At 33.0% G+C, this 16,035-nt stretch overlaps 1 protein-coding gene across 14 annotated transcripts in view; it reads left to right on the top strand.

Moving 5' to 3' along the window:
• CHD9 (chromodomain helicase DNA binding protein 9) overlaps positions 1-16,035 on the top strand; it is a 244,096-nt gene that overhangs the window by 158,573 nt on the left and 69,488 nt on the right. For all 14 annotated transcript variants that reach the window (XM_073795587.1, XM_019932510.3, XM_019932504.3 and 11 more), the window contains 8 exons: positions 3,029-3,272; positions 7,154-7,330; positions 8,691-8,834; positions 8,931-9,186; positions 10,282-10,492; positions 12,170-12,365; positions 13,623-13,790; positions 14,483-14,662. In XM_073795587.1, the coding sequence (XP_073651688.1) occupies positions 3,029-3,272; positions 7,154-7,330; positions 8,691-8,834; positions 8,931-9,186; positions 10,282-10,492; positions 12,170-12,365; positions 13,623-13,790; positions 14,483-14,662 (1,576 nt within the window). The remainder of the gene's footprint in view (positions 1-3,028; positions 3,273-7,153; positions 7,331-8,690; positions 8,835-8,930; positions 9,187-10,281; positions 10,493-12,169; positions 12,366-13,622; positions 13,791-14,482; positions 14,663-16,035) is intronic.

Raw genomic sequence — 16,035 nt, 5'->3', positions numbered from 1 at the left:
TTGTGGTTAGCTCAAGAAGATACGTACATTATAATTTAGGATTTTGACTATAGTTGCTTCCTTTTAATGTGTACCAATGAGAATAGAAGAAAGTTGATATGTTAATTCATAATTAAATTTGAAATACCTTTGTTAACATCATCAAACGTCAGCTATGTTACAGAATGTTTTTCAACTTACACTACTGTCTGCCAATAGTTGAATCTAGTTAGTAAAGTATCAGCAGTTCCATCTATAAGAATTAGATAGGTCTGTCATGTACGTCTTCAAGGAAGCAGATTGTCAGCAATTGATAAGGAATAGAATACTAAATATAAGAACCTAGTAATGAATTACCCCCATTTATTATTAATTTTCCAAGTTGTTCAAAATGCTTTTTGGAATATTATCTCACCTTTTTTTAGTGAGATGGAAAATTAATTGCAAAAGAAGTAAAAAATGGTATCTTGATTGAGAAAGAAGTCTGATAGTGTATATAAAAGAGCAAACGAAGGTACTGTTATTAATAATAGCAAAATTTTATGACGTATTCAAAATCATTTTTCTGTGTTTTTACTTGTCACATGATTCTTCTGTTTCACTAAGTAATGGTGAGTCATGAAACTCAATCAGGTGGAGTTAGGAAAAACCTGTTATTCCACACAGTGCTCTTTCCCCTGGTTTCTATTTTCTAAATGTTAATCATTTTTCCCAAGAGAATCTTCCTGGTAAAATAGTTAACAAAATTTTATTTTAATTGTCTTTTATCAATACCCTTTCCCAGTTACTTGTTTCAAACTTGTACCACTTTCCTCAAGCACTTTATCACAACCCTATCCCCTTCACTCTCTGTATATGACTGCTTCATAGAGAAGCCTAGGGCCAGTCGGTGAATTCATTCAGGTTCTTGCCTGTCCTCACACCCAAGCCTACAAATGTATCTCCATCCTTAGCCATTCTTACCTCTGTCCTCATATCAGAAGTTAAAAGGTGCCTCCTCAGAACCAAGACTAATGCTACCACCTCAACTCTTGACAGGCATCTAATCCAATCTTTTCAGAACCTCACTTCAATCACTTATTATCCTTCTCTGTTATATCTTCAAACTATCTCTTAAGACTAGTGCCATCCCTTCAGTCTGTGAACAAATTTGGGTTTAACTTATATATAAAAGTGAGGAAAGGAAAGGGTAAACCTTCTCTTGGCTCTCTTTTTCCTTCAAGCTACATTGATCCCTCTTTGTAACTTCCTAGGCAAAGGTCTAGGAAGTATAGCCTGCATGAACTCTTCCCATTTTCTCATCTCCAATTCTCCTTAAACCTGTCGTTTGACTTTTGATTCTGTATCATCTCTGAAACTCTTAATTTTCCAATCCACAAGATATTTTTTAGCCCTAATTTGCTGTCTCTGCTGTGTTAGATAGTAGTTGCTAGTCCTTCCTTTTTTAAACTTTTCCCCCATTCTCCCAACAGCTTCCACAGTGTGACTCTCCTAGCTCTCCAGAACCTCTGTAACTATTCCTTTCAATAGTCTTTGCTGGTTCTTCTTCCTTGCCTACCCTTTCAGTGTTGTTGGTTTTTTTCTTTCCCAAAGTTCTGTTTTTTACTTTCTTCTCATATTACATTGTTCTCCGTAAGCCAAACTCTACTCCCCCGTGTCTTCACTTATCAGTAACATCTTTAACTGAGGCCTTGAACTCCAAGCCCATATTTGTTTACTTCTGGCTACCTTAATGTCTATCTCAATGATTCTTTAAACGCAGCATATTCAAAATTAACCTTATTATTTCCTGTTTCTTCCATATCAAACTTATTCAAATATTTTACATCTTGGTTAATAATAACACAACTTATTTAGTCACCCAAACTGAAATCTGACTGCCATCCTACACTCCATATATCGGATTGGTCACTAAGTCCAAATCATTCTAACATGTAATTAACTTTGGGATCAGTTTTCTCCTCTTGATTCCTCCTACCTTAGTCCAAATGTCCACCCATTCTTTCCTGCATTATTGCGGTACTTTCCCAATTACTGTCCAAACTTAAGTCACTTCACCTTCTAATATTCACAGTGGCACCAGAGTAAATTTCAAGTACAAACCTAATCTCATCAGGTTTCTTTAAAAATGTTCAGTGACTCTCATTCATAATATTGTAGAATGATTTCTAACCTTTATTTGTGACCCCTGCTTATCTTAGTAAGATCCCTTCCCTTTACTCTTCCCTCAAAACCATATTAAATAACTTGTGGCCTCCCAGTTGATCATGTTCTTTACACTTATGCTCCTTTGCTCTGCCCTCTGGCAAAATCCTACTCATTACTGTCCTTCTCTTTGAAGGCAGTCTTATCTTCTCTCATCTCTTCTAGCCAGGGTTAGATGCTTACTCCTCTGAGGTTCCATAATAAACACTGATAATTCTTAACTGGCCATATATCATAATCATCTGTGCAGCTTATTTTAAAAATTACAGTTGCTTTTATCCTACTCCATGCACATTGAATTGGAATGTAAAGGAGAAGGCCATGGGTATCTGTTTCTTAGGCTGTTCCAGTGTATAGCTAGAGTCGAAAACCAGTTCTTTATTTGTGCTTCTTTGATAGCACATTGCATGACTATTTATTTATTTATTCATATGTTTGCTTTTCTAATAGATATAAGCCCCTGGAAGGCAGAGAACATGTTCTATTTCTTTTGTATCCCATCTTCTCATACTATCCGTGAGATACAGAAAGCATTTAATAAGTGTTTCCTGAATAAATAACATATTTAGTTTGCCTTGCTCTTGCCATTTCGTTCTTTTAAAAACTCAGGTATCTAACAGGTGGTATCTTTATTTTGGAGCTACAAAAACCTATAGTTGTCCCTTTGCAATATTATTATAAAATTATAATCTTTAGCCAAATCTGCACTTCAGCAACTTCTACGTTATAAATGCAAGTATTTTAACTTGATCACTGGTTATTTTTTTTAATATTTATCTTTTAAAACATTGTAGTATACAGAAAACCCCAAAATCTACATGGGTAATATATTTGTTTATTTCAGACGAAACTGCATTTTAGCAGATGAAATGGGTCTTGGCAAAACCATTCAATCAATTACATTCCTCTACGAAATCCTTCTGACTGGTATAAGAGGACCTTTCCTGATTATTGCTCCACTTTCTACTATTGCAAACTGGGAGAGAGAATTTCGTACGTGGACTGATATTAATGTTGTGGTTTATCATGGGAGCCTGATTAGCAGACAAATGATACAGCAATATGAGATGTACTTCAGGGACTCACAGGTGTGTTATTGGTGATGTTTTTTGTTGTTTGAAAGGTCAGGTTTGCAAAAGATAAGCATTACATATTAATTACTTTCAAATTTATGATAGATTTTAATTGCCTACTTAAATCTTAATCTGATCTCTTTATTCATCATATTTATTTTACAATAAATTTTAGTAGCTGAAGAGAAAAATGACAGAAGTAGCCAAGTTCATGCTCTAGTTCACTGGAAGTATGCTGATTTATACAAATGTACAAATTTGATTGTATACGTAATTTTTCAACTAGAATAATTGTTTTACTAATTGTTTTCAACTACACATTAAATTTATTTTAAAAATAATGTGTCTCTTTGATCATCCTCCAGTTTTTTTCCTCCATTTTAAAATTTACATCTTCAGTGACCACCATGGGTTTGAATGCCCTTTGAGGTGAAACCATAGGTTCTCTTGTGTGTTCAATGAATTTTGATTTTAGACGGTTTTTAAAAATTTGGTTTGTTTTGTATATTGGTACAAGCATACGTCTGTATTTTTCTACCCTTTGGATTGGTTATTTCATTACTCTATTGCTTTGATGGTTTTCTTCTTCCCTATATCCTAGGGGCACATTTTCCATTTTACTTTGGCCAATTACTCTTTAGGAAGGAATACCTATTTTTCTGCTAAATGCACAGATCATAAAATTGAGATGACATTATAAGAAAGAATTCCCTAGTAGAAGGTTAAGACTAGAAAACATGAAGTTCTGAGTTGCAGTTTTGAGTGGTAGTTTGACTCTTCTTAGGTAAAACTTTTATTAAGAAATAAGAAACAAAATTAATTAAAACAACTCACACAAAATTGTACTTTTTCATTGGAAAAGGTTATGACACTCTGCCTCAATATAGCACCTTAATATTTTATTTTCTTTCACTGATTCTTCTGTTTTATAAGGACCATTATAACATATGGCCAGGTCATGGGATATGATACAGGTTAAGGTAAGGTAAAGTGCATAGCCTTCTACTTTTGCCTCCCAATTACAACTGATTTTCTACTTATTTGAGGCTGAATATCAATAAAATTAATTGATATTTTCCTTTAACCTCATTTCCCTTCTATGGTTGAAATAATTAGATTTCTATGAAATTAAGTATGTCTACAATCAGTTGTACTGAAAATTAATTACCCTTGCACCTTTGGAGCCTATGACATCTTAGTTAAGTTATAGTTTCATTTCCTTCCATAGTGTTTTATTATTCTTAATTGTACATTTATAGAATTTTAGAGCTCTATGATATCATTAAAATCATTTAGTTCAATCTCATTTTTTAAAGGTACGTTAAAATATTGGAAGTTTAAGGATTTTTAACAAGGTTACAGTTTTAATATATGTCTTGTATGAGTTTGGTATAAATGTGAGCCAGAAGCTGAAAGATTCTTGATGTGTTGTAAACTGAATAGTATATATTAAATTATATTTTTATGCTAAATGTTACGCATTCTAGAAGAATATTATGTGAAGGGTTTAAAATTTCAAGAGGTAAAGATGTCTTGTAATGAGCTAAGTAGCTCTATACTTCAAACATAGAAATAATTTTCAGTTAATTCTTTCAAATATATTTTAATATAAATTAAATGAACATTTAACTTCTGCTTTTTCCAAGTTATTAAATAAGCTTGAAATCACATAAGTAGTAAAATTATGTTGTAATTTTCTCAATTGCCTTGGAAAAAGTAACAGATAGTAACACTAATATCCACAGGCATTTATTGAGTATTTACCATGTGCCGGGCATTATGCTAAACAGTTTGCATGTAGTATTTCACTTAATCTTTGTAATATCAAAGATTAATTTATCACCTTGTAAATAGGTGATAATATCATACTTATTTACAAATGAGGAAACCAAGGCAAAAAGAAGTGATGTAGTTTCCCCTAAAATCACAGAGCAAAACTGGGATTAATAAACCCAAATCAGTTAGACTCGAGCCGTTGTTCTTAAACACTGCAATATTACTCTAACTGAATGCATTGTATCCCAGGTTTTTAGAGCTCTGTAAATACCATAGACTTATACTTTATAACTATCAATATTTTAATAATATTCTACTGGAGCTATTGTTCATCTTAATGGCCAGCATATGCAATCAATGTGAATTATTCTAAAATTAGTGTAATTAAGTTGATAGGAATTAAAATCTAAATCAGATCACATGATCCTTCTTAACCATTCATTCCTTCTAATCCCTAATAGTTTATAATTTTCAGTCGCATTTAAACATTCTCTTCACTTGGATTCCAGTACTTTATACTGTCCTATGTCACCACCTATTCCTTCTGAAGCCCTCTTTAACCAATTTCTTCTTGTCTTCCCATATCTAATCTTGGGGGTGACCCAGGGCTCAGTCTTCAGACTTTTTATATGCATACTCATTCCATCAGAGATTTCATTCAGTCACACAACTTAATTACTGTCTGTACTGCTGGAAACTCCTAAATCTATATCACCAACTCTAACCTCTTTCCTAAATTCCAGAGTCATATGCAAATGCCTACTCAATTACTCCACTTGAATATCTAATAGACAATATCTAATCTCAAACATAACATGTCCAAAACCAAAATCCTGCATTTCCTCATTGTAGTCAATGGCAACACCAACTTCTAGTTGAGTGAAAAAGTTTAGTCAAACTTGAATCCTCTCTTTATCTCACTCCACTCCTATCCATTAGTAAATCCTGTTGGTTCTACCTTCCAGTTAAATCCAGAACTGAGCACTTCTCATGACCTCCATTGAAGATCTCTTGCTTGGATTACTACAGCAGCCTCTTAACTGGTTTCTATGATCCTGTCCTTGGCCTTTGTCAGACTATTTTTACCAGAACAGCCAAGGGATTCTTTTTAAATATATGTCAAATCATGATACTCTTGTCTCAAAACCCTCCTATAGCTTCTTGCTCACAGTAAGAGCCAGAGTCCTTACCACAGCTTTTAAGGCCGTATATAGCCTCATCCCCTCCATTCTCACTGGATTTCAATCACTCTGGGTTTCTTGCTATTATTTGAATACTGCCAAAGGTACTCCCACATTACAGCATTCACACTCTCTATTTCTACCAAGAATTCTTTCTCTTGCAGATCTCTAGATACTAACATGGCTTCCTCCCTCATCTTCAGGACTTTGCTCAAATGTCACTTCTTAATGATGGCCTCCCAGTCACTCTAAATAAAATGGGAATGGTCACCTCCAACCCCATACTTCCTACTCCCCATCCCTGTTTTATTTTAGTCTATGACTTCTGTTACTTTCTTAGTTTTTTTTTTTAATTTTTGGTGAGTTTTTTCTTTGTTTTTCTTAGTGGCTATGTCCTATATTTGAGTCATTGGAATGTAAGTTCCACTTGGATAATTATTTTTGTCTGTCTTGTTTACTACTATATCTCCAACAACTAGATGAGAGACACTCAATAAATACTTGCTGCATAAATGACATAAGTGGCCAATTTTTATATTAACTACTTATCTGCCATTATATGTGTGGAGTCACGGATATAAGTAATAAGCATTAATACTGAAATTTCATTGGCTAGATTTTATAATAACCATTTCTTTTTTGACTTAACATTGTTATTACAACTCTTAAAAATTATAAAATGTTTTGATTTATCAAGGAATACTTATTTGGATATAGTTATTAATTGTATAATTTTTAACATTCTTGAAGACAGCAATCTAATACAGTTTTAATGCTAAAGTTCCTCATTTTAAGGGAGTGTCTGTGCATACATAAAAGTTCCAGTGGAAAATGTTTTATAGCAGACGTCATTAAATGATTTTTATGCTGCTTGACAGGAATTAAAAATTATGATCAAGACATTCTAGCAAATTATTGTATTTGGTAATAAATTTCTAGGGGCGAATCATTCGAGGAGCTTACAGATTCCAAGCCATCATCACCACTTTTGAAATGATTCTTGGAGGCTGTGGAGAGCTTAATGCAATTGAATGGCGATGTGTGATTATTGATGAAGCACATAGGTTAAAAAATAAAAATTGTAAACTTCTAGAAGGTCTGAAACTCATGAATCTGGTAAGTAACTTAATGTCATTTTTATGACTTCTGTTTCTTAGCTACATAGTAAAAGGAGCTAATGCCAAAAACTTATTCCTTTTTTTATTTTAAAATAACAGATTTCTGATTTCTATCTGTGATAATTAAGATTATTTTGCTTTAATTAATTAGTAAGGGGGAAAGAATCTCATCTGTTCTCTAAGACTTAAATTTTTTAGTTCTTTCCTCCAAAAAGCTTTAGTAATTAACTGCTGGAATTAAAAAAAAGAGAGAGAGAAACCTCTGTAGAGTGTCCTATTGAAAGAAATAAAACTACAAGTTTTAAGGCAGAAATTCCTCAATAAAAAGCCCTTTCACCAAAGTTATATTATTCAGATCATTTATGATAGAGGGATAAAGTTTCTACACAATTCTACATACTTAGCATATATTTATTATAATTAATGGGATTTTTGAAAGTCATTAGTGTGTTTGCTTTAAAATCAAAGCATTTTGTGTTTTTTAATATTTTGATTTAATTAACATCACATAATTAGTACATGAGCACTTGAACAAATGACTCAAAGATATAAGGACTACATACAGTAAAACACTAAAGTGCTCCTTCTTACTCTTCATCCACGCCCACCCGTTCTCTTCCCCTCCTTACTCCAGTATTTGCAGATTGGTATATATCTGTCTAGACTGTTTCCTAATATTAAATACTTATGCAGACATACAGATACATATACAAATATTCAGGTTAGGAATTTAGAGGTACTGTCAAATCAAATTTCAAATACTTTGTGCTATTATCATTAAAAATATTTTATTTCCTGTTGTTACTATTATGTTTAATTTGTAATGCAATTCTAGTTTGGAAGTATATTCCAATCAGCCCTTCACATTGTTGGTTTGTAGTTTTAATGATTTAAGAATTTGTTCGTGTGTAAGAAGTCAAGTGATGATCTGCCAAATTATAAAGAATGAGCGCTGTTCTCTATACAAATTACCATACCAAGAATGGTTGAGTAACCCCCAAAATGCCCTCTTTGTTCTTTAAAATGTCTGTTTCCTTGAAAAAAAACCTAAAATATGCTTCTTAATTATTTAGAATTTTTCTTTCAAAAGCAATAGGTAAGAATTAATAGCAGACAAAGTAAACTATTATGAGAATGATACAGAGTTTTTAAAAAGTGATTGAGAAAGTAAATTAATGATGATGTATGGGTAGAGATGTATTGGGTTGACTCTTGAAAATTATGGTCGGAAAAAGATTTGCTTTTCAAACACTGAAACATTTGATAACCTATGTCAGCTTTCGTATAATTTTAGTACTGTGGTGTTTGACATGAACACTTAGTACATGTTATTGACATGTTATTCTTGTTTTATATAGGAGCACAAGGTGCTTTTGACTGGCACACCTCTCCAAAATACAGTTGAAGAACTATTCAGTCTTCTTCACTTTCTGGAACCCTTAAGGTTTCCTTCTGAATCAACGTTCATGCAAGAATTTGGGGATCTGAAAACAGAGGAACAGGTATCCTATTGGTCTTTGTAAATAAGCACATCAAATCTCTTCTCATTGTACTTATGTATATGTATGCTACATATATTTTCATCATTTTTTATGCAGGTGCAGAAACTTCAGGCTATCTTGAAACCAATGATGTTGAGACGATTGAAAGAAGACGTGGAAAAGAAGTTGGCACCTAAGGAAGAAACCATCATTGAAGTGGAACTTACTAACATTCAGAAGAAATACTACCGGGCTATTCTGGAGAAGAACTTTTCGTTTTTATCCAAAGGAGCAGGGCAGACTAATGTACCCAACTTGGTCAATACCATGATGGAGCTCAGGAAGTGCTGTAATCACCCATATCTTATCAAAGGTAGCTTAAGAGGATTGCAAACAAATTCTCTTCTTTCAACAAATACTCATGAAAAAATAACACACCACCACTACAGCTGTAGTGGCTGTTATAAAGAGAGGCGGTGATCCTATAACTCTCCACCCTGGTGTTCTGAGGGATTACAAGTGTTCTGGAGTTAGGGGCAGTGTGAGCTACTTCATTACAGTGTCCCATGTTAGCATCACCAGATTACAAAAGCAGGAGTTGTGTTCAGTCTAACGTGGGCTGTAATTCTTCCTCCAGTTTAATCCTCCTTATGGACAAAGACAGCAAAGCCTGTCTTTGAACCTCCGAATTTACATATTTCTTCCTGGTTTCTTTTCAGTCTGGATACCCTAGTTATTGTCTCTCAATTTTTGTGTTCTAGTAACATTACTTTTTAAGGTCTTGTCAGCTTCTCTGCTAATAGTCTCTCTGTACAACATTTGGGTATTTTCACTTATTCCTGGGAGTATACTCTTAACTTTATCCAAGACAAGCCATTTCTTAGACTAGTAACTAACTCACTTGCAATCCTGGTACTCCTATAGCTAGACAGGCTGAAGGAAAGCAGAGAGCCTCTAATGCTAATCTAGACTCTGGAAGAAGTATGGTCAAAGACCTGTAACTTGACTTCCCCTTTAATTTTTCTTGTCTGTTTGCTTTGATGGCAAGCAAGATGCCCATCCAGATTAAGTATGATCACCTTTCAGTCATGATCACTGTTATATTGGTGTTTAAATACTAGATGTTTATTTAAAAATATGTGTTTACTCACCTAAGTTAGAACCACATTTTCATTAATACTTTTCCTAATAGCATTCATTAAACATTTAGCAAACATAAAATTTATATAAGACATTATGCCCAGTGTCTTGGGAGATAAAAAATGCTTAAGACACTGTCCATATCCTCAATTACAGGCTGGTGTTGGTGGGGATTTAGCCACAAACATAAATAATTCTAATAAAAGCAGTGTACCTACCATTAGAAAATTTTAATGTTACAGAAGCACAGAGGAGCACTATTTAAAAAGAAAGTAGTTGGGAGTCATCTGCATTTGTGCACTGATGCTGTCTTATATTTCTTTGACAGGTGCTGAGGAGAAAATACTTGGAGAATTTAGAGATACATATAATCCAGCTGCTTCTGATTTTCATCTTCAAGCAATGATCCAGTCTGCTGGTAAATTGGTCCTTATTGATAAATTGCTTCCTAAAATGAAAGCAGGAGGTCATAAAGTGCTCATCTTCTCTCAGATGGTACGCTGCCTTGATATCCTGGAGGACTATCTTATACATAAAAGGTAAGGCATATAATTCACCACTGAATTATGCTAAGTATATGTTGTTAAGTTTATTACAGCACTGTACTGTAACCCAACTTTAGTCACATCTTCCTCTTTATCTAGGTAAGAATCCATTTAAATCTCTGCATAAAGATTGTTTAAGATTATGTGTCAGGTGTTTTCCTAACCTATATATGTTGCAATAGTAAACAGGGCTAAGGAGACTGATTAAGAAAATTTTGCAAATTGACAGGTATTTGTTGACCTACAAATAGGTTTTTTAGTATACATTTTATTTGATTTTTTTAGCCTTGTAGTAGCAACATTTTAAATGGATTTATAACTATCTTCAAAATTAAAATGATTCAAGATCCTTTTCAGATCTTTTTCATTGTTAAAATTAGAACCTGAACTTGCTGCACTTTAACTTATTGTACACTATATAATACTTGCTCATGTTTTAATTTTTTCTGATGTGTTTAATGTAGGTTTTTTGTTTTGGTTTGGTTTTTTGGTGCATGACAGTAAGATAGTCTTAAATAATGTCTAATCGGTATTTGGATAAATAGAATATTTATCATAAGATATTTATCAGAGCACTTTGTGGGCCAATTAGAAATCAGCACATTAATGCAAGAGAGAATCTGAAGATTCAGCTGTAATTGTAGTTTACTATATTTTGATCCTTATTAATAAGTAAAAGATCTGTCTATACTACTTTATATTATCAGAGATTTTGTAGTTCATTTTTATTTTTCATTTTGTTTTTAGTTCTACTTTTAGTGTCAGTGTTCCTTTCATTTAGTCTTATTCCAAAATGTGTATTATTCTCAGTTTTATACCACGTAAGTAGATTAAATTGCAGTATTCCTAAAATAGCCATTCTTGCATTTTCTTGATGTCTTTACACGAAGAACTTTGTAAGCTAAAGATAAATTTGACTTATGAATTTCATGGAAAACCTCAAATTTCTTTAATGTCAAAAGTAATGTCAAAAGTAACATTATTAGAAGTCACACCCCTGTTTCACAGGTACTAGAGATAACAGTGGAGCTGCTGCTGAGACTCTAGTAAATTATAGGTGGAAAGAAGTGTCTTGAACCAGTGTCTTGAAGAGGTGTGGCAAGTGTCATGTGTATTCCTCTTCTAGTTCCTAAATTTTTATGTATTTTATTTTTATTGATGTTAAATGAGGAAGAATACAAGAAGTTAAAATTCAATTGCTTGGCAGTGATGACTATAAAGGATTAGCATTATAGTTTGCCCTTAATAAATTATAGTTTACAAGCAAGTATATCAGTTGAGAGAATAGTATATCAGTTGAGAGAATAGTATATCAGTTGAGAGAAATGTTTTTAAGCTTCTTATATCGAGTTTTATGAAAGTCTTTACTTCTTGCCAAAAAAAAAAATCATTTGTTACAATGAGATCAATAAAGTATATTAATTATAAAGGTATTTTACCTATACATCCAGGAATGCAGAGATTTTGTAACTTTGTGTTACTTTGTGTTTCTTACTTAGCACCAACACTGAGAAGAATAAAACCATAGAAACTAGTTGGGGTAATATCACTTCTTAATTTTGTAGAAAACATAATGTTGCTGGAAAACAGATATGTGTCTGTCACATTTGATAGAATGCCTTCATTTTCATTATACTCATCTATCTAAATTTATTGCATTTCATTTGATAGATATTTATATGAGCGAATTGATGGAAGAGTCAGAGGGAATCTTCGACAAGCTGCTATAGATCGATTTAGTAAACCTGATTCAGATCGATTTGTCTTTCTTCTGTGTACCCGAGCTGGTGGTTTGGGCATCAACTTAACTGCAGCTGATACATGTATAATTTTTGATTCTGATTGGAATCCTCAAAACGACCTTCAGGTAAACAGATTCCTTGGCTAAGAGAATTTTTTTTTTAATTCCCATAGCTATCTTTGATAATCCACCTGTTTTATTTTTATACGGACAAACTAACATGTATGTTTCCCTAAGAAATATCTATGCCAAATAAAATAGGTGAAATTATTTTTATTTTAATTTAATGACAATAAAATAAAAAATACTTGTTTAGGTTACGTATCATACTTCTAAAAAAGGTTTACCTACTCAAGTACAGTATTGTTCAAAGTATATCATGTAAATTTGAGAAAGGCCTACACTTTAAGAATAACTTACTTTACTTCCTTAAAAATAAGTACTTGCTTATCCTGATATCATCTTCTTAATCATTACATAATAGAGTATGCATGGAATTGAGACATATTGCCTTTTTATGAAATTCTGTAGAAAATTAATGTACACATATAAATTAAGACTACTTGAACTTCGTTGGAACATAGGAATATTAATTAGTGATTAGAGTGAGTCAAAGTTTACAGAAAATGTGTTTCTAGGAAGGATATGAGAAGAGAACAAAGTATTGGAGAAATTCTTCTTTTATTGTTCATGATAGTCTCAGTAGTACTGTAATTGATATTATTCTTGAGAATATACCTGGCTTAATAAAAGATAATGTTTTAACCTCTCATGTGTATAATCTAGTTCAAAATTTATCAGACAAATTTTAAGTTTAGGAACCCAAGATAAAATGTGAAGCTCTTATGTAATCTCTGATGTCTCTACTTCCAACATGTCTGCATATTAGATAATTAGTTCTTCCTTTGTTTAAATAAAATTTAGGCCTCCAGAGTTGTTCACCTTAGGTTTTTACTCCCCTCAGAATTACCCAGCTTAACTAAAATATATTGAAAAGATTGTTGATAATGTAGTAGAAAAAAAATTAGAAATTTAGGGTTGGATTTTAAGTTTAAAGCCAGAGGCTAAAAAAAGTCTGTTCACAGAGTTTATGTTCCTGTCTAGAATTATGCTGATGACACCCTCTTTAAAAAATAGTATTTCTTCATGGATTTATAGTCTCTGAAATATGTTTAAATTTTAATTTATTTCTGATTGTGGAATCATGTCTCATTTTAATAAGTTCTACCTTCATTTCCAGAGAAAGGTTATATGCAATTCAACAGCAAGAGTGTCTAAAAATTCTTGCACATACTTTTATATTCCATCAAGATAGTTTAATGCGTAATGCCTTTTGTGCTATTTTATAAATTAATTTAACCTATAATTTCTCATTTTTTATAGGCCCAAGCTCGTTGCCACAGAATCGGTCAGAATAAAGCAGTTAAAGTCTACCGACTAGTAACTCGTAACTCATATGAAAGAGAGATGTTTGACCGAGCCAGTCTGAAACTGGGTCTAGATAAGGCTGTATTACAGAGCATGAGTGGAAGAGAAAGTAATGTTGGTGGTGTATGTATATTTTCTTCTTCACCTAGAGTTTTTCTGTTTTTGTTCACATTTAGTTTAAACCTCAGATAGCATATTATTTAATTTTGATCCATACTAAGCAGTAGATAGATACTTTTATGTAAGGAGGAATGTCAGAGTAGAGCTATATTTAGTTAGTACTTTTTGAAACTGTTCTGTCTATATAATGTCAATGCTTGTAAATTCTAAGATTGTGTTTTCAAATAGAAATTCTTCCTTGCAGGACATTTGTATCATGGCACAGCAAAGTAGAATTTGTGTTTTTCTGCATTTTTTCTATAAACAGTTTTTCAAATTGTTTTTTTAGGGCCAAACTATTAACATTGGCTTTCTCTTGCTATAAATGATGTTTTTGGCATTTTTTCCCCTCAAAATCTTATTTATATCTTGTGCTTATAACAACTCTCGAATCCTAGTACTAAAAAGAACCTTGAGAGGTTACCTGCCCCAGAGGTTTTGTTTTAACTGGAGTTACTTTAGGCAAATGGCAAATCGTACTTTAAAGATAGTAAAGAGTCAACAACCTCAATATATTCTTTTAGAGAATTCTCTCAGGTACATCCCAAGCCCCAAATGCAATTTAAACATGACTTCTGTGTTCTTTAACATTCTTTAGGGATACTTTCTCATTTTATGAACTTGAAAAAACTATTACCAAAATTTTGTCTCTTTAGATTCAACAGCTTTCCAAAAAGGAAATAGAAGATCTGCTTCGAAGAGGTGCTTATGGTGCCATTATGGAAGAAGAAGATGAAGGCTCTAAATTCTGTGAAGAAGATATTGATCAGATTTTACTACGTCGTACAAAAACCATTACAATTGAATCAGAAGGACGTGGGTCAACATTTGCCAAGGTAACAGTGAGTGATATTTTATTAAAAAAAAAACAAAAAAAAACCCTGTAATGTTCTCTCGTAAAAAAAATTTAACTGTCTCTTACTCTACTAATTATTTGAGGAGCATCTACTTAATGTTTAAATAAACTGAATTACTCAAAAGAAGTAGGTAATATATTCTTTTCCTTCATTTATTTCTGATCTCTCACATCAAATTTCACATGTACTCTTCTGATGCTAGTGAAATGGAGTAGGAGTAATAACTAGAAATGGTTCTAAGTATTAATCAGAGTAGAACATTTGAAGTCAAATTTAGAAATCAAAGAACATATATGCCAGACTTCCCTGGGGGTGCAGTGGTTAAGAATCTGCCTGCCAATGCAAGTGACATGGGTTCGAGCCCTGTCTCGGGAAGATCCCACATGCTGCGGAGGAACTAAGCCCGTTGCACCACAACTACTGAGCCCACGTGCCACAACTACTGAAGCCCATGTGCCTAGAGTCTGTGCCCCACAACAAGAGAAGCCACAGCAATGAGAAGCCCGTGCGCCACAACAAAGAGTAGCCCCCGCTCAGCACAACTAGAGAAAGCCGAGGCACAGCAACAAAGACCCAACACAGTCAAAAATAAATAAATAAATAAATAAATATTTTAAAAAAGAACATATATGCCAAAGTCAGAGCAAAATATAAGTAATATAATGTAGGAGGTTAAATCATCTTACATTAACTTATAATAATTTAAAGTACTTCAAGGAAAGTATTTCTAATCTAATTTTAAATATTTAAATCAAGTTTGGGGAGGATAAAATGAAATTTTTGTCTTGAAAAGAAATATTAATAATTGTATCACCCCTATTTGGGGAAAACATTTTAAAAGTTTACTAACTGCCTGTATGTTCTTCCCCCCAACCCCCAATAGAGACATGGTAAACCTATATCTTGCATTCATCTGAAGAGTTTTTTTATTGCAGTATTCTGTCCCACCTGCACTGATTCATACAGGTTTTCTCCTTTCCACTTTACTTCCTTTCTACATTTTCTTCATTCATCCCCTCTCCACTTCCAACCCAGAAGTCTTTCTTCATCTTTATGGAGAGCACTGTAGTATAGAGCAGGTAGTCCAGGTGCTACACCAAAAGTAATGATACCAATCTTAATATGAAATTTTTTTCTCGCATTCATTCAGGAAAGTAATGTAATCTTGTGTTAGGTACTTTACTAAGTGTTGGGAACACTAAAATGAAAGGATTCTAGTCGCTGAAAAAAGTAAAGAAAGTATTAATTCTGCGTAAAATGGGAGGACAGCAAATCAAGAAAGCCTTTTCAGAGAAGATAACATTTGAGCTGAGTCTTGAAGGAAGTTTGAATTTCGTTGTGTTACAAAAAGA

This window comes from Tursiops truncatus, chromosome 19 (genome assembly GCF_011762595.2).
Source record: "Tursiops truncatus isolate mTurTru1 chromosome 19, mTurTru1.mat.Y, whole genome shotgun sequence".
NCBI classification, from domain to species: domain Eukaryota; kingdom Metazoa; phylum Chordata; class Mammalia; order Artiodactyla; family Delphinidae; genus Tursiops; species Tursiops truncatus.
This window is presented reverse-complemented; position numbering and strand designations above follow the sequence as displayed.